At 55.7% G+C, this 23929-nt stretch overlaps 1 protein-coding gene across 1 annotated transcript; it reads right to left on the bottom strand.

The window, feature by feature from the left end:
- Positions 1 to 6083: 6083 nt before the first annotated feature.
- Positions 6084 to 23480, bottom strand: RTN4RL2 (reticulon 4 receptor like 2). Its single transcript, XM_010337574.3, has 3 exons — positions 23074 to 23480; positions 15983 to 16464; positions 6084 to 7461 (listed from the first exon to the last, which is right to left on the bottom strand). The coding sequence occupies exons 1-3, from the start codon at positions 23102 to 23104 to the stop codon at positions 6712 to 6714; spliced, it is 1263 nt and encodes a 420-aa protein (XP_010335876.2). The 5' UTR covers positions 23105 to 23480; the 3' UTR covers positions 6084 to 6711.
- Between the last annotated feature and the right edge of the window lie 449 nt (positions 23481 to 23929).

Here is a 23929-nt window from a genome sequence, read left to right as displayed (position 1 = left end):
GCCTGCCTTTTTCCCGGAGAGCCCTGGCCTCTGGCCCGCGGCAGACCCCGCCGCGCGATCCTCCGCCCTAGGGCGCGCCCCTCACCCCCAGTCCCCCACCGCAGGACGGGGTGGCGGGGTCAGGACCCCGGGGAGCGGCCCGGGTCGCGAGGGTTATTGCGGCCGCGATCCCAGGGGCGAGGGGGCGGCGGGAAACGCGGGCTAGGGGCGGGGAACGAGTTCTGGGATCGCAAATAGCACAGGAAAAACGTGTTAATTGGAGCTTTATGCAGATGAGCTGGGACCAGGGACTGTGGGGTGGAAGGAGGGACAAGGTCGGACCTCGAGGAGGGGTGGAGGGCTCTGGCCAGGGGAGTGACGGACGCCTATCCAGATATCCGCGTGTTGAGCCTCCGGGGATGAGAGGCTCCGACTCTGACCCCCGCCCCAGAAACGAGGTCGGGGGCCTCTCCAGGGTCTCCACGACCTGGATCTCAGATCGCCACGAAGAGAGGGCGGGGCGCGCCCTGCCAGTGTCTGCTTCGGTTTCCGGCTGCTGGCCTGTCTCGCCTCGGCTGGTGCCCCCTCCTCCCCGGCCTGGCTTGGGCTCCACTCACTCGGCCTCCTCCATCCTTTGTTCCCCACACCTGGCGTCACCCTCTCCGCGCAGTACTGTCTGAAACCTTCCCCAAGTGTGACCCCTTCCTCCTTCGCATTCTCCTGGCTGCCCCCCACCGACCACTCCACTTCTGATGCGTGTCTCAAACTCTGGAGGGCTTCACAACCCACCTCCACTTGTTAAAATGCAGATTCCAGGGCCTCCTTAGCGATCTGATTCAGCAGATCTGAGGGACTCAGGAATCAGCTTCCTACTTAAAGCAGATGCAAAAGGCCCTTCTTTCCTAGAAACACTGGGCAAGGGACTGGTGGGCTGGAAACACTCGGCAAAGACGGCCCCCACCCCTCCTCAATGCTCATCACCTCTCCACACCAGAGAACTGAAACTTCCACCAATAGTCCTCTCTGCTTCTGTGTGATGGCACCAGGCATGGAGGAGATGGATAGAAGGAAGGGAGGGAGGCAAGAAAAGGGGAAGAGGAGGGGAAGGGGAAGGGGGTAAGGGGAAGGGTGTAAGGGGAAGGGGGATAAGGGGAAGGGGGGGAGGGGGAAGGCGAAGGGGGGGGAAGGGGGAAGGGGGGAAGGGGAAGAGGGGGAAGGGGAAGAGGGGGAAGGGGAAGAGGGGGAAGGGGAAGAGGGGGAAGGGGGAAGGGGAAGGGGGAAGGGGGAAGGGGGGAAGGGGAAGAGGGGGAAGGGGAAAAGGGGGAAGGGGGAAGGGGGAAGGGGAAAGGGGAAGGGGGAAGGGGGAAGGGGGGAAGGGGAAGAGGGGGAAGGGGAGGAGGGGAAAGGGGGAAGGGGGAAGGGGAAAGGGGAAGGGGGAAGGGGGGAAGGGGAAGAGGGGGAGGGGAAGAGGGGGAATGGGGAAGAGGGGGAAGGGGAAGAGAGGGAAGGGGAAGGGGGAAGGGGAAGGGGGAAGGGGGGAAGGGGAAGGGGGGAAGGGGAAGAGGGGGAAGGGGGAAGGGGGAGGGGGAAGGGGGAAGGGGAAAGGGGAAGGGGGAAGGGGGGAAGGGGAAGAGGGGGAAGGGGAAGAGGGGGAAGGGGAAGAGAGGGAAGGGGAAGGGGGGAAGGGGAAGGGGGGAAGGGGGAAGGGGGGAAGGGGGGAAGGGGAAGAGGGGGAAGGGGGAAGGGGGAAGGGGAAAGGGGAAGGGGGAAGAAGGGGGAGGGGAAGAGGGGGAAGGGGAAGAGAGGGAAGGGGAAGGGGGAAGGGGAAGGGGGAAGGGGAAGGGGGAAGGGGAAGAGGGGGAAGGGGAAGAGGGGGAAGGGGAAGAGGGGGAAGGGGAAGAGGGGGAAGGGAGGAAGGAGAAGAGGGGGAAGGGGGAAGGGGAAAGGGGAAGGGAGGAAGGGGAAGAGGGGGAAGGGAGGAAGGGGAAGAGGGGGAAGGGGGAAGGGGGAAGGGGAAGGGGGAAGGGGGAAGGGGGAAGGGGAAGAGGGGGAAGGGGGAAAGGGGAAGGGGGAAGAGGAAGGGGGGATGAAGGAATGAATCTGCGCCTGGCTCTTTTCTCTCGGAGCAGGATCTTTCCTTCCTTTCTCCACTGCCCACTTTCCCCCCGCTAGGGCTTCATCATCTGTCTCCCTCTCTCACTCCACCAGCCTTGCCCACTTTCTTATCTTCCTGCCACCTCCTTATCTGAAGTGTCTACCCAGACAAAAGGATCTTGAAGTGAGCAGTTTGGGCCCGAAGGGAAGGCCAGAACCAGCCAAAGCTCCTACCTTCAAAGCAATAGCCAGAGACAGCTTTGGGGTTGGAAGAAAAGCTGAAAGAGGGAGGCAGAGCTTGAGGAAAGAGAATAAGAACAGCAAGCATGTAGGTCACCTTTCCTTGGGCTATTGCACTGATTCCCCACAACAAATCGATTTAGGCCAGCACGATTGCCCCCAGCTTACAACATTAAAAAATAAAAAATAAAATCCTTAATGTTCAGAGGTTAAGTAACTTGCTCAAGGTCACACAGCTTACTAGTAGGTCATTCATTCTTCCACTGTCCCAAAACCGTTTCTCCAGAGGCCACTGGATATCTGTCCCAGGCCTGCCCTCCTGCGGGGGCAATGGTTGGAGAAGGGCATCATGTACGGAGATGAATGGAGATGCTCAGGTTTCAGAACATTTGACAGGTCCGTCTGGAAGCATTAAAAATTCATCTAGAAACCTGACCCCAGCCAGACCTTGGGCCTGCCACCTGGACTATCCCTGGCCTCCTGGCCTCTCAGAGTCTGATGGGAAATTTCCCTTCCACAGTGTCCTGAGAGTCCCAAGTCTTTGTATTTCATAGCAGAGGAGTTCCTCTTGGATTATTAGGGATGGAAAATTGGGAGCCCGCAGCTAGGAAAACAGGGCTGGGAACCCTCCTCCTACTCTGGGTGTAAGAACCTTAGAGGCTTAAGGGCTTATAAACCTAGTCATCTGGTGTCCTTCTATTCCTCTCCCCGGGCGGTTAGATGCTCACTCTCAGTTCCGGAGGACTGAGGCCTGGCTGTGCTTCCCAAGGTGGTCAGTCGGGGGCAGCCGTCTGCTTAAAGGGAGACGGAGCCTGAGCCTCTATCTGCTGCTTTGAAGAACCCCCATATATGGTCAGAGAGGTGCAATGTTGGCCTCGGGAATGGGCTCTGGAGTCTGTGATCTGAGGATGAGGGAGAGGTTTCCTAGTTCAGGGGAGACTGAGAAATTTTAGAGGGTGTTCAAAGTTGGTTGGTGGGTTTCAGATACGGGATAACTGGTGGCCAGTATGCTACACACATTCCAGCTGGAGTGAAGGTTTGGGATGAGACTGAGAGAAAAGGCTAGAAAAGCACTTGGTACCAGACTCTGAGGGACCTCTGATGCTCTGCTAAGGTGTTTCACTTTACCCTATAGGATTAGGAAGCCATTATAGGCTCCAGAATGACATCATAACATATGCAAATTTTGATCAGATGAATCTGGTCACCATGGTATGGCTGGGTGCGAGGGAGGGAGAGATTGCATGTAGAAAACCAGCGAGGAGGTTATCGCTGCTTTTATATTCCAGGCATGAGGTAATGAGTAGCTGGAGTGGGGAGGTGGTAGGGAGAATGGAAAGAAAGAGATAGACCAGGGTTAGGCGGGGGGTGGGGGGGTGGGGGGGTGGGTAACCGAATAGGTACAGGAAATTAGAGAAAGGGAGGAGTTAATTACAACTAGACTGGGTGTCTGGCAGATGAAAGGAATGCAAAATGGGGGTACACTCACACAATGTGGGCGGTGAATGAATTTTGCTTTTTTCAGGGGATAGAAGAATCTCAGACAAACCCCCTTCCTTTCTCTGGCCTCAGTTTCCCCAACAGACGGTTGGTGGGGGTTGGGGAACATCCCTCCCGTTTCAGGGTGTGTGGATCAAGGTGGTAAATCTGGGTTGTTTGAAGAGCTTGGGGGTCTGTGCATGTGAGATCGCTGGAGGTGGTCTCTGTGCTGGGTCCTGAGTGGGTGTGTGTGCATGTCAGAATTTGGGGGGCATCTGCCTGTTTGTGGGACCTGTGGGTGGTTTGTGTGTTTGCACGTGCTATGTGGCTTTGCTTGGTTGAGAGTGTGTGAGCACTTGAGTGTGGGTGTGCACGTGATGGGTGTCCATGGGTCTGTCCGGGCTGGCGGTGGGAGGGGTGGGGGTTGCTGGAGAGCGGCATTGCTTCAGGCTTCTTCCTGAGGCTCACACACTCCTCCTGCTTTCACTGTTCTGAAATAGCATCTGGACCGAAGGCCCATGAATATTTCACAACGATAATTCTGTGACCTGGACAGCCTGCCTTTAATTTACCAGCAGCCCCCCTCCCCCTGCCCAGGCCTCAGCAGCCCCTCCTCCACCAGAGCTCTTGCCTGGCTGTCCTCTCAATCCAACCCATTAACCTCAGAGCCAGTCTGACACAAGCCCCCGAAAGACCCCAGACTCTGAGCTCCCTGGGTTCCTGACCAGCTGCTCCCCAATCCACCCCTCACCCTTATCCAAAGTCTACCTGCCTCAGGCTTGGATGCTAATTTCTTCTCATTTCTTCCTCTTCCTCTCAAGATCATTTGACCTCGCCGGCCAGAGTCACAGAACCTCAGCATGCCTCCTCAAGCCCTAGCATCTAGGCCCCCTTCTCTGTCTTTCTATTCCCACCTCCCGAGCTAGGTTTTTTGTTTTGTTTTGTTTTTGAGACAGAGTCTCTGTCACCCAGGCTGGGGTGCAGTGGTGCAATCTCAACTCACTGCAACCTCTGCCTCCTGGATTCAGGCAATTCTTGTGCCTCAGCCTCCTGAGTACCTGGGACTATAGGCACTCACCATCATGCCTAGCTAATTTTTTTTGAATTTTTAGTAGAGATGGAGTTTCCACCATGTTGGCCAGCCTGGTCTCTAACTCCTGACCTCAAGTGATCTGTCCACCTCAGCCTCTCAGAGTGCTGAGATTACAGGCATGAGACACTGTGCTCCGCCCCAAACTAGATCCTTTAAAAATTGTTTTTTTTTTAAGAGACTGGGTCTCAATATGTTGTCCAGACTGGTCTCAAACTCTTAGCCTCAAGTGATCCTCCCACCTCAACCTCCCAATAGTTGGGATTACAGGTGCAAGCCACCACACCCCGCCTGAGCTAGATTCTTAGCCCCAAATTCAAACTACCAAATCTCTCTCCAAGTGCTTAGTCTGATGAGACTCACCCCAAAACCCCAACCCAAGTCCTTCTTAGCCTGAGCCTCTTCCCTGTCCCCAGCCTCTCCTTCACACACCAGAAAGATGAAGGTTCTGATTGTACCTCAAGCCAGTAATGCACCCCAATTTGGGATTCCTGTCCCTCTGATCGCCGTAGCTCCTTGGACCCTCTTCTAGCCTGTTTGGAAACCTGCTTCTCTGAGCTGGTTCATCGCTGATGGCTTCTACCTCACAGGAGCCAAGAGATAGAGAGATCACATATCCACAGGGTAGCTGTGCGCAGGTGTGTAGGCTGTGCACTGCACAAAGGCACTTAGCCAGGGAGGCAAGTGTTCGCTGAAACCCAGCCTTGGTCTCCGTTTGCTAAGGTGTTCGCCCTGGCATGGGGCTGTGTTCCCCTGAGGGAGAGGTGCCTTTTTCACATTTACCCAATGCCATGTGTGGGCTATCTGCGATCGGGAGTGTGTACAGGGGACCTCCTCTTTCCTGAAGGCACGGGGTCTGGAAGAGGTTCATTAACCAGGCAGGAGGTCTTCCCCAGGCTTAGTTCCTTAAGCGCCAGACAACTCAGGGTTGGCTACAGCTCCTCCCCTGGACAAACGAAAAGAGATGCCACCAGCACCCATTCTTGGCTGCCAGATTGCACCCCACCTGAATGCAGGGCCGAAACTCTTCCCGGAGCTTCAGCTCCTGGTGTCCTGAGAGCGCACACCATTTCCAGCCAACAGGAAGCTCTTTGATGGCGTGGGATGGCTCCCCTTCTCCAACCCTCCTGGCCCTGAAATCCTTACATCCAGAGACCTCATCCCACTTTCCGGGTCCCGAGTCAACAAATCTTCCAATAGATAAAATAATAGAATTTTTTAATAAATTTTTTTTCCCAAACAATTTCTTTTGATCTTCACCACGCAGGGGCCACAGTGGAGAGGAAAGCTCTCTCCGGGTGCCCTAAAAAGTGTCCAGGGTAGACTTAGGAGAAAAGTATTCCTCCAGTGTCAGGAGGTTGAGGGGCTAGGGTAAGCGGGGGTCAGGGTCAGCCTGGCCCTGACTGAGGCATCCCCCAAAGGGTCCTGGGAGGGGCTCCCTGGGGGAGCTTCCAAAGGCTCTGCTGGTGGAAGATGCTCTACAGACAAAAGCCCCTCTGGGGTCCGCTGTGGGCCCTAGGGGTGTGGGTCGGCGGCTGCCTGGGGGGCTCCACCCCAGCCTTGGGATGGGGAAGAGTTAATGGCCAGAGTTGGGGAGGGCAGGGCTGAGCCACCACACACGCCCTCTTGGGTCTGCCATAAGTCAGGACAGCCCAGGAGGCAGGTGAGGAGAGGCGGCCTGGTCCCCGGGGCAGAGAGGAGCTGGGTGGGGGAAAGGGAGGCAGCAAGGCCAGGGGCGGGGGCGGGGGCGGGACGGGGGCCGCAGCCGCAGCTCGAGGTGGACGGGAAGCGGGGATCGGACACTGGCCTCTTCAGTCTCAGCACCGCAGTCAGAGGTGGTGGGGCGCGAGGAGCAGGAGACAAAGCAGAGGGGTGGGGAGCCCGGCCGAGAGCGCAGGGCCTCGGGAGTCCGGGGGCGCCTGGCAGGCAGCGCCGGGGCACGTCTGCTCCCCACGCTGGTCCTCACCCCCGTAGCCCCCCCAGTAGTCGTCCTCGGTGGGCGCGTCCCCGCCCTGGCGCCCCCGCGAGTCTTCGGCGGGCAGGTCTCGGTAGAGGGTGGAGGGGTCGGCGGGGGGCGCCCCGGCCTCGGCCACCCCGTAGAGGTGGTTGGAGGAGCTGTTGCCGCGGGCGCGGCTGCCCGGCCGCGTGGGCGTCGCGGGCGGGCACGCCTGGAAGTCGGCCTCGCGTAGCGCGCGCAGGTCTCGGCCCTGGCGCTCCGGGGGCGTGGCGCAGGTCACGTCGGAGCTGGACACGCGCGCGCGCTGGAACCAGGCCCAGAGCGGCCGCGCGCGGCAGTCGCACGCCCAGGGGTTGGCGTTGAGCCGCAGGAACTCGAGCGAGGGCAGGTCGGCGAGCGCCTCGCCGGGCAGCGAGGCCAGGCTGTTGTTGAACAGGTAGAGGATGGTGAGGCGGCTGAGGCCGCGGAAGGCCGCGCGGTGCACGCCCTGCAGCCGGTTCCCGTGCAGCAGCAGCCGGTCCAGACTGCCCAGGCCGCGGAACACGTGCTCTGTGAGCAGCCGCAGGCGGTTCCCGTGGAGGAAGAGGTGGCTCAGGTTGGCCAGGTCCGCGAACAGGTCATCCTGGGTGGGGGGAGGGGCACAGAAGAAGAGTGGGCCAGAGGCAGGTTGGGGACCCCGCTGGGGCCTGGGCCGGGGGAGGGAAGGGGCTGCACCGTGGCAGAAGAGAAAGGGTTGATCTTTTGATTCATAGCGTCCTGGGTTTGGATTCTGCCTCCTGTAACCTATTTGCCGTGGAAAAAGTGGTATCGGTGAGGTCAGTGGATCTGAAACTTTCCGGTGTATTAGGATCGATCCCCTGCGGATCTCTGGCGGGGGGCAGGGACAGAGTTTCTGATTCAGGAGGTCTGGGATGCAGCCTGGGAATCCGCTGGTCTGCAGGTTCCCCAGGGAAGCCAGTGCGGGCCACGGCAGGACCAGTTTGAGTTCCAGAACTTCTGGTCTGGTGAAGTGTGCAGACTGGGGAGCCAGCCTTTCTGATTTCAAATCTTGGATCTGTCATGAACTGACTGTGCCGCCTTGGGCAAGTCACTCACGAGCCCTGTGACTCAGTTTCCTCATCTGTGTAATGTGGAGATTAAATGAAGTGGCATGCATGAAGGTGCTTAGAACATCTCTCCTTGTGGAGTTCTACGAGGTCCATGACTTAGCCATTCTTCTTCTTTTTTTTTTTTTTTCCAATTTTTGTTTGTGTTTGTTAGCCATTCTTAACCCGGCCAAGCCCGTCATTTCTTTGTGCCTGTTTCCTCATCTATAAAATGGGGATGCGTATATCTACTTCATGGGTTTGTTCTGAGGATTCCAGAAGAAGGCTCACATAAAGATAATACGAAGGAGGTGCTGGGCACGTGCTGGGCACACAGGGAGTCAGTCTAGTGATGGAGCCCACAGGTGCAGCTATTACAGCCCTAGTGCAAAATCCAGCTAGCCTTTTCCCTAGCTGTGTTATTTTAGGCAAGTTTTGACTTCATGGAGTTTCAGTTTCCTCAGTATGTGTAACATTCCTTGTATGTATGACCCCTTCAGCAGGCTAAATGAGGGTTGGATGATGCTGTACCCCAGGCCCAGAGAGGTGCTTGGAGCTGTTCAAGGTCACACAGCCCAGTGGCTAATTTGATTAGTGTCAGAGCCAAGAGCTGGGAGTTTTGAGGGAGGCAAGGTTAAGAACAGGATGCTGTCAGGGAAGGAGGCAGGGATGCTGATACTGTACCCTTAACCAGTACATAATCAGTCAATAAATGGTGGTTACTATGACAATAGGGGCTCAGTTAGAATTGGGTCCTGTCCCTTTTCTCTAAAAGAGGAACTCACTGGGGGAAGCAAAGTCCTGCTACTAGGCTGGGTTTTGGAGGACAGGATGTCGGCTCCACCCCCAGAGGCAGCAGGAGAGGAGAGGAAGGAGGCCAAGTTGCATTACTACTCCACTTAGAGGCACTGTCCCACCTGCCTGGGGCTAGGGAGTCACCTAATCAGGCCACGTTAGTGTGGGAAGGATCTTGGAACTGTGGATCAGAATTAACGGGTGGGCGTGGCCCACAGTGGCAGTGGGGACTCGTGGCCTTTGCATTATAACCAGTGTACCAGGGGATTCTGTTCATCAGCTGACTTGGGAGCTAATGCAGCAGCACCCATCAGCCCAGCTCACTTTATAGAGGAGAGCACTGAGGCTCAGGGAGATAAGGGCTTGCCAGGGAGGGAAGCAGGGCTTCAGTCCCCTGACCTCACTGCCTTGAGGTCCTCTCCTCTCGTGCAGGGCATCACTGTGGTCAGCAGGTTCCAGGAGGTCTAGTTCTCAGAACAGGAGCATCCATTCTGCTCAGGCCAGCTCACCTCAGAGGGTGGGGGCTGTTTCCTGACTGTGGCTCTCCCTCCCTTACTGCCTGGGGAGCCGTTCTCCCCATGCCTGCCACCCAGAGCCTGGTCGGAGGCCTCAGGTTGGGGGAGGGCATTGACTCCCAGCCCACATCCACAGCCTCCACCTTCCTGTGCTCCTGCATGTTCTCGCCCCCTCCCATCTGGCTTCCGCCCTCTTTGCTACAGGAACCGAGCCTGCCAAGAGCCCTCCTCTTGGCCACATTGAGATCCGTCCCCCTCAACCTTCTCAGCTGCCTCTGACACCAGCATTCTCCGCCCCCTGCCGCCACCACCCCAAATCCTGGCTCCGGCCTCCAGCTGGCTCCTTGTACCTCCCTGGCCTCAACCTGGCTCACCATGGCCTGGTGCTCTTGTTCTTCTCTTCCAGGCCCATCCAGCGGATAGGCTTGGAATACCTGCCACTCAAACACCCAAATAGGGTTCCTCTTTTCATGGAGTGTCAGCAAGAGTAGGACACACCCAGAGACGTATGGTCAGAGGATTGATAAGGGGCCGGGGGTAGGGAGAGAGGGAGCAGGGGTAATCCACACTTTGGGGACCTCAGGAGTTCAGGAGGAGTAGACCAAAGGTTCAGAGATCCTTGGGAATTCAGGTGCCTTTGACCCACAGCCCCAATTTTTGGCCCACAGAATTTCTTGATTCCAACCTCTTCTCTCCTTTTGTTTCTCTGCAAAAAGTCCTGCCCCTCCCTTCTTTGAGCCTCCGCCTTGGGGTCCAGTGCCCCCTCCCCCCCATCCAAGCTGTTGCCAAATCCCATTGCCACTTCCTTGACTGTAGCTCTCAAATCCGTTCCTTCCTCTCTCCACCGTTAAGGTTAAAAGGGTTCTCTGTGCATTAATAAGCTCTTGACTTTCACAGCCCTAGCCCTCTCCCCGCCCCTTCCCATCTCCCTGCCCTCTGGGCTGAGAGCCTCTGCTCAAGTCATCCTCTTCCATTTCAAAAACCACATTTCCCTCCCTTCCCCCTGGCCGGTTCACAGCACTCTGCATCCATTTGGAATGTCAACGCAGCATCCCTGCCCCCTTCCCTGACAGCATCCTGTTCTTAACCTTGCTTCCCTCCAAACTCCCAGCTCTCAGCTCTGACACTAATCAAATCAGCTGCTGGGCTGTGTGACCTTGGACAGCTCTAAGCACCTCTCTGGGCCTCGGTCTCTTCATCTGTGAAACAAGGGACTTGGGATAGGTGATCTTTAAAATCCCATCCTCATCTGATTTTTATGAATTGGTGAGTTCTGGGATGTGCCTCATTCATTCAGCAGAGCTGTACTGAGTGTCTGCTCTGTGCCAGGCACCCCCGCTCAGCGTGCTCACCAGTCTATGGTGGGGATCATCGTCATCATCGGCGTCAGCACTGTCAAGCAGGTAACTTATTGAGCTCTTACCATGTACCAAGCTCTGTGCTACACAGATCCTATATAGTAACTTAATCGTCACAACCTTATGAGGTGGATACTATTATTATCTCCGTTTCAGATTAGGAGAGGGAGCCTCAGAGAAGTTAAGTGACTGGCCTAGGGTCCAACAGCTAATATGCAGTGGAACGTGGCTTCCAACTCCAGAGACCTCTGGACAAGTGCACTCTGGAGTCAGACAGACCTAGGCCAGTTGTAGGTCATGTTCCTTACTAGCTGGGTGACCTCGGCCTGTGCTGTTATTTTGCTGGGCTTCAGTGGGTGTTCTCCCTGGTAAATGTTAATGGATAGCTACCACTCATTGGGTACTCACTCTGTGCCAGACACTGGGCTGAGCTCAGCAGTGTCTCCTTTAATTCTCACAACCCCTGCTCCCCAAGGTACAGGTTATCTCCGTTTCACAGAGGGGTCCATCGAGGCTCAGTGGTTAAATAACTTGCACAAAGCCACAGAGCAAATTGGAGGTGTGGCTGGGATTCAAACTAAGATCTGGTCTGCTTGAGTGTAAAGACTGCTTTTAAACCATTCAGGCCAGCTGCTTTGGGAGGCCCAGGTGGTGGACCGCTTGAGCTGTGGAGTTTGAGACCAGCCTGGGCAACATGGTGAAGCCCCATCTCTACAAAAATACAAAAATTACTGGGCATGGCACATGTCTGTGGTCCTAGCTACTGGCGAGGCTAAGCTGGGGGACTGCTTGAGCCCAGGAGGTTGAGGCTGCAGTGAGCCAAGATTGTGCCACTGCACTCCAGCCGGGTGACACAGCAGGACTCTGTCTCAAAAATGAAAGCAAAAACAAAACAGACAAACAAAAACCATGTAGACCACTGTAATGACTGAAAGAGAAAACAAGTGTCGGCTGGGTGCGGTGGCTCACACCTGTAATCCCAGCACTTTGGGAGGCCGAGGCGGGTGGATCACCTGAGGTCAGGAGTTCGAGAACAGCCTGGCCAACATGGTGAAACCCCATCTCTACTAAAAATAAAAAAATTAGTCAGGCATGGTGGCACACGCCTGTAATCCCAGCTATTTATGAGGCTGAGATAGGAGAATCGGTTGAACCTGGGAGGCAGAGGTTGAACTGAGCTGAGATTGCACCACTGCACTCCAACCTGAGCAAGAGAGCCAGACTCCGTCTCAAAAAAAAAAGTGTCTTTATCCTCTGGCTATACTTGAGTAGGGAATATGCTCTGGGAAAGCAGGGCTACTGTTTCTGTCTATTCTCCCCTGAATCCCTGGCACCTGGAACTCTGCCTGGCATGTGGTAGGTATTCAGTAAATATCTGTTGATGAATGAACTCACCTGGCATGGTGCCTGGCATACAGCAGACAGTCCCTTGGAACCTCCACCCAACCCCATCTCCATGTCTACCTTCCCTATTCTGAAAAGCTGTGGTCCCCTAGTGGAGCTTCCTGTAAAGCTCCCCTTTGGGGCAGGCCTGGCTCCTTCCTGGGTCACACCTGCACCCTGCAGATCTCACCCCAGCCCACGTTTCCTCACCTGCCTGTGGCAACTCCTAGCCTAGTTCCGCCAGGTGGAGGCTGTTTTTTCCATCACCTCTATAAAGGGCCAGGGATGAAGGTGCTTCCTTTCCGTGATGCCTGGTACCGTTCATGCCAGGGGCGTGAAGAACAAACACTTCCCATTTCAGAAGACCCAGTGCCCACCTGAGGTCCCCTCTGCCCAAGCCTTTGCTGACCTCAGGTCCTGATTGCTATTCTTGACCTGAGAGTCAATGGAGGATGGGGTCATAATAACATGATTTCTTCAGCACTGAACTATGTGCTTTTTTTTTTTTTTTTTTTTTTTTTTGAGACGGAGTGTTGCTCTGTCACCCAGGCTGGAGTGCAGTAGTGCCATCACGGCTTGCTGCAACCTCCACTTCCCAGGTTCAAGTGATTCTCCTGCCTTAGCCTCCCTGGTGGCTGGGATTACAGGCGCCTGCCACCATGCCTGGCTAATTTTTGTATTTTTAGTAAAGGGAGTTTCACTATGTTGGCCAGACTGGTCTCGAACTCCTGACCTCAAATGATCCACCCTCCTCAGCCTCCCAAAGTGCTGGGATTACAGGCGTGAGCCACCGCGCTCGGCCTGAACTATGGGCTTTCTAGACACTAACTCATTTCCTATTTACACCATTCTTGATGGAAAGTATTATTTTCATGATTTCCAGTGTACAGATAAAGTAAGTGAGGTTCAGAGAGGGTTAGCAACCTGCCTAAAGTTAAATAAGTCAGAAAACAGCAGACCAGGGATTCAAGCTCAGGCCCTCTGACTCCAAATTCCTCCTAAACAACTAATATATATCGATAAGGAGATTCTGAAAGCATTAAATGCATGAATAATTTGTAGTAGTATTTGATCTCAGTAGAAGTAGTAGTAGCAGCAATTATTATACTGCCCATGTCTTGAGAGTGTGGCCTTGTGCTAAATGCCTTATATTTTAATCCTTACAAAACTTCTTCTTTTTTTTTGAGACAGAGTTTTGCTCTTGTTGCCCAGGCTGGAGTGCAATGGCGCCATCTTGGCTCACCACAACCCCTGCCTCCAGGGTTCAAGTGATTCTCCTGCCTCAGCCTCTTGAGTAGCTGGGATTACAGGCATGTGCTAACACGCCTGGCTAATTTTGTATTTTTAGTATACATGGGGTTTCTCCATGTTGGTTGGTCTAGTCTCAAACTCCCAACCTCAGGTGATCAGCCCACCTTGGCCTCCCAAAGTGCTGGGATGACAGGTGTGAGCCTCCATGCCCAGCGTACAAAACTTTTTTTTTTCTTCAGCTTTTCCCTACTTTCTTTCCCACAACAAAACTTCTTAAATAAGGATTATTATTGGACGGGCACGGTGGCTCACACCTGTCATCCCAGCACTTTGGGAGGCCGAGGCAGGTGGATCACTTGAGGCCGGGAGTTTGAGAACAGCCTGGCCAACATGGTGAAACCCATCTCAACTAAAAAATACAAAAATTAGCTGGGTGGGGTGACAAATGCCTGTAATCCCGGTTACTTGGGAGGCCAAGGCAGGAGAATCGCTTGAACCCGGGAAGCAGAGACTGCCACTGCACTCTGCTGCACTCCAGCCTGGGCGATAGCGGAGGACTTCGTCTCAAAAAAAAGATTATTATTAAGTACTATCCTGATTACCATTTTAGAGATGAGGAAATGAGGTTAAGTAATTTATCCGAAGTCATATAGGAGCCAGGATTTGAACCTGGGTCTTTCTGAGTCAGGTCCAAACCGGTTCTTTCTGAGTCAGGTCAAAGTCAAAAGTGTGTGCTTTTAAAAATGAGCCTGCTCAACTGTACTCCAGAGTACTGTCCCCTTGTACCAGACCACAAGGCTCAAGCACCAGCTCTTCCTGGCTGTGTGGCCTCAGGAATACTCATTCCATGTCCCTCGACATTTTATGTCCCTCACTGTCCCTAACACCAGATTGTTGTGAGGCTCGATGTGATGGGGAGAAGACATAAGCCTCCAGTCACAGCGACAATGGTTGAAAAGATTTATGATTAGAGGCAGCTCTGTATCTATAGAGTCTTCAAGGGCCCCAGACTCAGCTTCTCCATTGTGAACAAGGAGGTGAAAATAATCTCCCAACTGGGCTGTAGAAGTGAGATGAAGTGGCTGAGTGCTCTTCATCAACGGTGAGGTGCCAGGCAAATTTAGGAAGAGGAACAACGGAGGGTGTGCTCTGGGACTCACTTATGACCTCAGTATAATCCTTGAAGTTGACCCAGATCTTCAGGATGGAGTCCAAGTTGGGCCACTTCACTGAGACCAATGTTAAATAAGGCTTGTTTCTTTTTTTAAAATAGTATTTTAACAAGCATTTATATAGCACTTACCGTATGCCAAGCACTATTCTAAGTGCTTTACAAATTATTCATGCATGTAATGCTTTCAGCATCCCTAGGAGATGGGTACTCTCGCTACCCCCATTGTACAGATGAGAAAACTGAGGTCCGAGGAGGTTAAAAAAATGCCTCACACTTGTCAATCGCAGAGTGGATACATGTAAAGTGCTCGGCACAGTGGCTGACCCCCATGTGTCCTCTACGTGGTGTTGGATACTATTATTACTGTCATTATTTATGCAACAATAAGAATAACATAAGACATATTTCTCCAATATACTGTGCATGTTACTCCTTTCCCTCCTCCTGGGAATGGTATCTCTGTGAAGGCAGGGAGTTGGGTCTGATCTGTTCACTACTGTATTCTTAGCATCTAGCTTGTGGTGGGTGCTCAATACATGTTTGTTACATTGTTATGGCTGTTGTTATCATCATGAGCCTCATCAGCACTGACCTGATTTTCCAACCAGTAGATTGGTAACTAGTTAGGCACTAGCTCTGGATGAGGCAGAAGAAGCACCTTCCAGGGGCAAGCAGGGAGAGGGCAGAATTTGGATATTCTCACCACCTTCCAGCCAGAGGCTGTGTGGACAAGGGAAGATTTTCTCTCAGGGCGGTTTGGAGGGTGTGTTATTGCTTCCTGGGGAAATGGAGTGGAAGGATCTGAGTGTCAAACAGTCAGCTTAACAACAACAATAAACTATCATTAGATCAATAATCATAACAATAAATAACAATGACTGTTATTCCTTCCTTTTTCAGAGCATCCATTTTCCAGCTGCATAACAGAGATACCCCCGCTTTTTTTTTTCTCCCTTTCCCTGCATTGAGATGACAGGTTTGGAAAACAGGAATCTAGAAGGGGTGTGGATTTCTCCCATCCCATTACCCAGCGAATTGGAGAGAAACGCAACTTTCTGTGGGATGCCAGTGGCCATGGCTCTGCCTTCTCTCTGCTTCCCCGGGATGTGGGCAGACTGGAGGGTGGGTGAGAAAAGCAGCTGCAAAGGCCTTTGGGCAGGGGACCCTGGGGGAGGGGAGGGCAGAGTCCCCCGAAGGCAAACATGTGAGATCACAGAAAGAGACAGATACACACACGCAGACAGACATGGGGGTGTGTGCGGAGTGGGTGTGTGAAGGGAGACAGACAGAAGAGGCAGAAGACAGATGGGGGAGGCGAGTTATCGAGAGAGGCAGTGATGGACGGAAAGGGATAGACAGACCGGCAGAGGCAGAGAGGTGAAGGTTGTGGACGGTTAGAGGGGCGGGGGCAGCTAGGGGCCTAAACAGGTAGAGAGACAGGCAGAAGGGACAACTCTCCCCTGGAGAATGAGAGAGAGAGGGAAACTTAGAAGAGACACGGAGACAGAGAGAGATGGAGATGCTGAGGCAGGAAGGGTGGCCTGGGGAGAGAGGAGGGACAGGCACGCCGGGGCGGGCTCACCTGTAGGTGGAGCAGGCTGTTCTCCTGGAGGTAGAGGTACTGCAGGCTGACCAGGCCTCGGAAGATGTTGCCGGGCAGGCTGCTGAGCTGGCAGCGGTACAGATGCAGCGACTGCAGCCGCTCCAGGCCCTGGAAGGTGTCGGGCTCCAGTGAGCGCAGGTGCCGGTTGTCACCGAGGTCCAGCTCCTCCAGGGCTTGCAAGTGGCGGAATGTGCCCGGGTAGATGGTGGAGAGGTTGTTGGAGAAGAGCCACAGGGTGAGCAGGTTGGGCCCAAAGGTGCCCGGCCGCAGCGTGCGGATGAGGTTGTTCTGCAGGAAGAGTCGCTGAGTACTGGGCGGCAGGGACAGCGGCACAGAGGAGAAGTTGTTGGCCTGGCAGCTCACGGTGGGTGGGGATGAGTAGCAGGTGCAGAGCATGGGGCAGCTGGGGGCCGCCGGGGGCAGGGCCAGGAGCATCAGCAGGAGGCAGGCCGAGGCGGGAGCTGTGGGGAGGGGAAGCAAAACTTACTAGGTGGGCTTCGAGGGCCGGAGTGCCAGCCAGGGGCCTGCCCACCCACTTGGTAAAGACTGAGGGGCGGCTGAATAGGGTGGCTCACACCTGTAGTCCCAGTACTTCAGGAGGCCAAGGCAGGAGGATTGGTTGAGGCCAGGAGTTTGAGACTCTCTGGGCAACATAGGGAGATCCCTGTCTCTTGAAAAAATAAAAATAACAAAATCAGCTTGAGCCCAGGTGGTCAAAGTTGCAGTAAGCTGTGATCGCACCACTGCACTCCAGCCTGGGCGATGGAGCAAGACCCTGTCCCCGCCCCACCCCCCGCAAAAAAAAGGGAAAAAGTAAGTGTTTTACGATTACTTTCTCCTCCTGAGTTTCTCAGACCCACTACGGGCATGGTGGCACGAGACTGTAGCCCCAACCACTTGGGAGGCTGAGGCAGGAGGATCGCTTGAGGTCAGGAATTTGAGGCTGTGGTGAGCAGTGATGACACCCTGGCACTCCACCCTGGGCAACACAACGAGACACTGATTTGGGGAGAAAAAATAAAAAATAAAAATAAAGGCCTGGCGCCCTGGCGCTCCCATGTCGGGGGACTGAGGGGACAGCATTGCAGCCTCGAGTGGCCTGGCCACTTCCACTTACCAAGGCTTCTGGTGCATTAAAAAATAATGCCAAGAGGACATTGCAGAAAGCACTGTGACACGTTTAAGGTTATTTGAAGAATGATCACCTTTTCATTCCTGTTTTCACTGTTGCATGTTTGACCTTGTCTAGAGATTAATGTCAAAAGACTAACGTCGAAGTTTCTCTGCGTCGGTATTGACAGTTGGGCTGGATAGTTCCTTGCTGTGGGGGCAGCCCTATAAAAGGCATTTAGCAGCATCTCTGTCTTCTACCCACTAGATGCCAGCAGCACCCTGCCTCCAGTTGTGATAACCAAAATGTCTCCAGACATTGCCAAATGTCCCCTGGGGGGCAAAGTCACCCCACTGGAGAATGAGTGGAAGTAACCTGAGACCCTGTAGGGATCTGAGGCCCGTGTGAAATGGACCCGCCCTGAGGTCTGGTCTTGCCAGCCTGCTGGTGCCCACTGCCCTTACTTTCCTGTACTTTTCACCCTTGCAGAGTCAGAGCCTCTCTGTGCCAGGAGGGGCCTTAGGGGCCAGGGCTCAGTGGGGTCTCTAAGTGGAGCCACCAGCCACAGATGACATCATCAGTTGCAGTCCTGGGAACATGCAGAATTCTTGGGGGGAAGCCTGGGAATCTGCATTTTACACCCCAGGTGCTCTTCATTCGCAGTTACTTAAAAATATTTTTTTTTCTCTTTTGGAGGCAGGGTCCTGCTCCATCACCCAGGCTGGAGCGCAGTGGTGTGATCACAGCTTACTGCAACTTTGACCACCTGGGCTCAAGCAATCCTCCTGCCTCAGCCTCTTGAGTAGCTGGGACCACAGGCCTGTGCCATTGCACCCAGCTAAAATTTTTTAAATTTTTGTAGAGATGGGGTCTCGCTATGTTGCTCAGGCTGGTCTCAAACTCCTGGCCTCAAACAGTCCTCCCACTTCAGCCTTCCAAAGTGCTGGAATTAGCAGGCCTGAGCTACTGCGTCCAGCCAAAGCTTTTTTTTTTTTTTTTTTCCCTCAAAGTAACTTTCGAAGGTTGCATCATATCCAACCTTCTTATACCGGTGGAAAAGCAGGCTCAGAGAGGCTGGGGGTTAGAGAGTGGAGTGCAGGTGCCTGGACTCACACTTTGACAGGGGTCCAGGACCTCCCGTCCTGCTTGGCCTTTGCCTTCCTGCCCTTGCTGTAGCTGATAAAGTTCTAGGCCGGAACTAGTTTGACATCTACATTTTATTATAATTTCCAGGTGACTCCTGGGATTTTCTTCTGGCAATTTTGCCTGGGGAGAAGGGGAGCTTGCACCCCCAAAGCCAGGCAGTCATTTCCCGGAAAACATAGTGACGGAGCACTTTCTGCTTCAAACAGTGCCCTAAGGCTTTTGAAGGCAGTGGGAGGAAGGCCTGTTTCTGGACCCTGAGATCCTGGGGCTCCTTGGGGTTCAGAGACCCGGGGAGAGACTGAGAGGTTGGTGATTTTGAGCGTGGGCTCTCCGAGGCTGCCAGTTGCACATGCGTAGTGGTTGTTTTGTGTGTGATGTGTCACACTCCTGAGGTTGCCGTGTATGTGTGAATGTGTGTATACGTCTGTGATTTTTATGGTGTGAACCAGGTGCTTGCCAAATGTGGTGCTGCTGGGCCAGGTGTGCACGCATGGCACTGACAGGCCCCGAGTGTGGCGCTGGCATCCAGATGCCCTGGTGTTCCTCCTCCAGAGTGGGGAGCACACAGGTGCGGTGGAGGACCCACACCCCCGGTGTGCTGTGCTGTTCCTTGATTTGGGGCCCCCCCAACCCCCGTGAGTGTCCCTGGCCCCTCCTGGCGCTGCGTCGGGGCGTGCCGGCTATCCTCCGCGTGTGTGTGAGCGCCGGGCCCCGTGCGTGTGTAGGCTGGGTGTGATGTAATACTCAGTGACACAGCCGCTGCTGTTCCATTCCTTCACACCACCTCCGCGCTTCTCGGCCCTTCTCACCCCTCCCCCGTGCGGCGTTTCACGATTACTTTCTCCTCCCGAGTTTCTCAGACCCACGTGGGGTGGAGGAGCAGTGTCTCTCACCCCTCATGTGAACCAGGCAGAGGTGGAGTTTGGAAGCACAGGGGGACCCCAGAGGGTTTCATGGGGATTGAGTTTTGGGGCTTAGAACTGGAGATTTCAAAGCTGGAAAGGTCCCCTCGATTCCTCTGGTTCAAGCATTTGTTCTACTGAAGTGATGATTGGAGCTCAGAGAAAGCAAGTGACTTACCCAAGGTCACACAGCAAAATGCTGGCAGGGCAAGGACCAGAAAAGTCTCTTGATGCCCAGCCAGGGCACTTCCCTTCCTGTCAGAGTCACCCTCTGAGCTCCACTTCCCTAAGGACTTGACAGCAAAAGAAGCCAAATCCCTCTCTGATCCCTTAATCCTACCCCTTCCACAAGCTCACCAGAGTGTGAGCGAGGATTACAGAGCTCTACCCCAGCCTCCGGACTGACCGCTGCCCCAGAAGAGGTAGAGGGAAGGATGTGCAATCTCAGAGGGCCCCAGAGTCAACGCCCACTCCCCTGGCACCAGGGTCCCTTCCAGCCTGGAGGGTAAACTCTGCAGGAGCTGGCAAGGGTGCCCACCCCTCCTTCTTCCCCTAGACCCTCCTGCCCCTCACCTGCCCACATTAGCCCTCTTCTCTTCTCTTTCCCCACACTCCTTCCGTCTTCTTCCCATGTCTCACCCCAACCAGGGCTCACCTCCCCCAGCCCGTGATAGTGGTCCCTGCAGGCTCTCTGAAGAGGGACCCCGTGCCGTGGGTTGCGGGGGGGCCCTCCATGACAGCTACTGCAGAACAGTGACTGTTGCCATTTCTGGCCCTTGCCACTGCCGTGCAAAGCTGCTGTAACCCAAGGAGCCTCATCCATAATTCAGGCTGTGGCTCTCACTGGAGGCAAGGAGGAGGGGGGGTGGGGGGCTCTGGGCTTCACTGCCCCCAGGCCCGCTGGGGCTGGAGCGAGCACTCCAGGGCAGAGGTGGCGGGACTTGGGGAGGGTTGGAGGACTAGAGAACTGTGCCTTTCCCTCCCTCCCCCGCCCTCGGTCCCAGCCCTGCCCAGTGTGTGTGCCCTTTTCTTTCCTGCCAGGTCCCTTCCCCACCCCGAGTTCTCACGCCCCCTCACCACCCCTCCTTCAGGCCCATGCCTCCGCCTCGCTTTCCCGAGGACCACAGCTCTACTCCTGGCCTTCATTTTGTGAATTCCCAGTGGAGACTGGGGCAAGAGGCACAGAGTATCAGAGCTGGGAAGGGGGATACCTTGGTGGCCACCTAGAGTCGACCCCTCAGGTCACCGGTAGCACCACGGAGGGTGGGGGAGGGGAAGTGTCAGTTTCTGGGCCCCCCCAGGCCTCCTGGCCAGGTCTCTACGGCCTGCCTGCACTGTCTTTCTCAGAAGCCTTCACTTCCGCCCTCCGCTACTTCATGGGCAGAGGAAAGCCCTTTGTAGCAGCTCCTCCACCCTCTCTGCGCACCCCTCCTCTAAAGCCAGCGGGGGATGGCTAGAGCTGCAGGGGAGAGTACAGCAGGGTAGGAGGAAACCAGGAAGCACCTGTTTTGTGCCAGGCACTGCATTTGTACGTTAATTTCTTTATACATGTTAATTTCTTTATACAGGAACACAACACACACAACCCCCTGGAGGTCAATATTGTGGCTCCCAATTTGCAGATGAAGGCAGGGAGCCCCAGAAACATGACCTGTTGGCCTCAGGCCACGCAGCTCATACAAGGTGGAACCCAGATCGGAAGAGGGGCGTCAAGCCCATGTCAAAGGGACTCTCTGACTTTTCTTCAAGAGGCTGCCACATCCTCCGCAGAAACCACGACTGGATGTGTGAGACACTGCCCTTGAGGTAAAGGCAGGACAGTAATTGCACACAGGTGCCTAGGGCTGGGCCAGCCACAGTACTGAGTCTGTTTGGCTACTCAGGGTCAAGGCAAGGAAGGGATTCCAGCTCTCTTTGCAACTCTCATCTCCTAGGCTTCCAGTTGTGGTTGCTTTAGAGTAGTGATTACATTTGGGAGTCAAGAGATGACCCCTGTCCAGAAGATATGGCCAGAACTGACAGGGGAGCGAGTCAAGAGAGGCCAGAACATGATATTGATCCCAGAAGGCTGAAGTATCCAGAGCCAAAAGTATCCGTTCACGTTCACGGAAGGACCACTGTCCAGGACTCTGGCTATCAAAGCTTGGAGTACCAAGGCTCAGAAACAAAGTTCTCACCCCACAGGCCACTCTTTGGGCCAGAGTCCCCTGTAGAAGAAGGAACTTGAGGAGGAGAAAACTGAACCCAAGGTAGGGGGCAGAAGACAGGGTGCACACCCACCCACAGGGCAGAGTCGCTAGAACAGAGTAGTCCCAGGAAACAATGCTCCCTGGAAAGGCAGCTGAGGCCTCTTGCTCTGGAAGGAGGGGCACAGGGTCCCAGCCAAGAAGCAAGGGCTCCACATCCAACAGGCTGCTTCAGGGAAAGGCCAGGGCCGGCGGGCAGATGCTGAGGGGGCAGGGGCTGAGGAGGTGGGAGCTGAGGAGTGGGATGGAGGTGGTGGTGATGCCAGTGACGCAGGGGCCTGGGGAGGCACTGACGCGGGTGACGGAGGTTTAGAGCTGCTGCAAACAGCTTCTCACTCTGCCAGAATTTAACACCCCAAAATAAGCAGCCACAGCAGTGGTGGCGGCGGCAGGATCCAACGTCGGACCGGATAAATAAATGGCAGCACAGGAGCCAGTCTGGGTGCCCACCCTCAGAGGCTGCCATTCCTCTCCAAAGTCCTCACCCTCCATCCCTCGCAGCCACCCCCAGGGCCCTGAGCTCAGAGCACCCCCATCTGGCCTGCCAGCCACTCCCTGAGAGAAGGGACGCGGCAGGCAGGCGCTTTGGGAACCGAGGGCTTCCCACGTGGAAGTGGTTACAGAAGCCTCTTTGTCTCGTCCCCGGGCAGCACCCCAAGCCCCTGGTCCTTTTCTCCCAGCCTTTCTCTTCCTCCTCCTCGTCCCTTCGCTCCAGCCCCTCTGCCATCCATGGTTCCCTATCTCCAACCCTCTCGCCGGGTTCCTGACACCGGTTCTCGAGCCACCATTCCCATCCTTCTCTGGTTTCTGATTTTTCCATTCTCTTTTTCCATTCGAGTCCCCAGTGTCCCAGTCCCGATTCTCTTTCCCATTACCTCCATCCCCGGATTCTGGGCCCCCTGCCTAGTCTTCCCACCCCTCCCTGATCTGGGCTTTCCTCTCCTTTCGCCTTCCTTGGTCTTCACCTGGGTCCCATTTCCCTCCACGATTTTCCCTTTTCCCATCTAACCTTCATTCCTTCTCCTCCTCCTCCCCTTCCCCCGCTCCATCTCCCTCCTCCTTTCAGCTTCCCTTACCACTTTCTCCATCTTTGACTTCCTCTTCCCATCCCTCTCCCCCGACCCCTCCCCCCATCTCTGGTCCACACCCTCATCAGTCACTCAATCAGTAGAACTACCCTCTTTCTAGCGCCCTCCAACTGTCCTGCCAAGGAGGGCCACTTGGGTTTCCCTCCGCACCTCCTACCTCCCCAGACAGCCCCCTACCCACATCCCCTGTCTTCCCAGGTGACTGGAAAGTGCTGAGGCACCGGCCAGGAGGAGTTGCTGAGTCGGCGCTTCCCCAGCCGGCCCGAGTCCTCAGCGTCCCCCGGAGCAGGTGGAGCCGGGACGGTGGAACCTGAGCCTCCCTCCCCGCTCCGGGCCGGGTTCGCCTGCCCCCTGCGTCCCACCTGGGTCACGAGCTCCCCGCACGCGCCCGCAGGCTCCCAGCCAAGTGCCCTCCTGCTGAGAGCAGCCCTGAGGGCGGGGGCGCGGCCTCAGCGCTAAGCTTTTCCCCTTCCCCAGGTCGCTCACCCCCCAACTGCCCCACCCTCGATCCCTGAAAAAGGGGACGCCCTGCTTCTCTCCCCAGGACGCCCTCTGCCCTCCCGCCGCCGGTTTTTACCTTGCAGCAGGCGCCGGAGCCCGGGCAGCATCTTGTCTCGACGCTCGGGGGAGGGGCAGCGGGGGGAGGGCGCTCCCACTCGCTCCCTGAGCCCGCCGGGTGCACGGCGGGGACCCCGCGGGGCTCCGGAGGGCCCGGGAGTCCCCGGGCTGCGTGGCCGGGCCGCGGCTCTCTACCCTGCGCCCCCCGGGCTGCGGGCCTCGGGAGGAGCCATCGGCCCCGACGGGACGGGGCGGGGCGCGACGGGGCGGGGAGGGCTGGGGCTGGCCGTCAACGCCCAGCGCTTGCACCCCGCTAGCTGCGGGGTCTGCGCTGGAGTCCGTCAGTCCGTCGGTCCGTGCGCCCAGGTTGCTAGCCGAGGGAGAGTGGGGACAGCTAGGAAGCTCTTCCCAACCACCCCCACTCCTTCCCGCACTCGCTGGCTCCTCCCTCGCTTGCTGGCTTGCCGACTTAACCCTTTCTTGGCCACTAGGAGGCGGGAGCGGCTTTCTAACGCCCTCCACCCCGGCCTCCTCCCCTCGCTTAAGGGACCGGGAGGACTGTGTTCGATCGTCCTTGCGGCGCCGAGCTTCTAGAGAAATCCTTTCTCGGGGGAGTGCGGTAGTTGAGGGGAACCCCGTGGACTTCCTCTGTTTTCCCCTCCCAACTTTCCAGGAGAAGATGAGCTTATGGGTCACACCTGCCCCGGACCCCAGCCGCGTCCCTCGCGCCAGTGTCCCGGTCTTCAAGGTTTCTGTCCCCTGGGACCGCTCCAAGATTCCACTTTTCCTTCCATTCCCAGACCTCAAGCCCAGTGTGCGACCATAAGAATAGTATATGCCAGAGTTTTTGCGTGCAAGATCGAGTGCTTGTGAGC

Source organism: Saimiri boliviensis, chromosome 6 (genome assembly GCF_048565385.1).
Source record: "Saimiri boliviensis isolate mSaiBol1 chromosome 6, mSaiBol1.pri, whole genome shotgun sequence".
Taxonomy (NCBI): Eukaryota; Metazoa; Chordata; class Mammalia; order Primates; family Cebidae; genus Saimiri; species Saimiri boliviensis.
The sequence above is the reverse complement of the archived record's forward strand: the minus strand, read 5'-3'. Positions and strand labels throughout refer to the sequence as shown.

Coding starts and splice junctions, on each gene's coding strand:
- RTN4RL2 (XM_010337574.3), bottom strand. CDS start 23,104: ATGCTGCCCGGGCTCCGGCGCCTGCTGCAAG. Junction 16,465..23,073: donor GCTCCGGCGCCTGCTGCAAG/GTAAAAACCGGC, acceptor CCCTCCCCACAG/CTCCCGCCTCGGCCTGCCTC. Junction 7,462..15,982: donor ACAGCCTGCTCCACCTACAG/GTGAGCCCGCCC, acceptor CCCCCCACCCAG/GATGACCTGTTCGCGGACCT.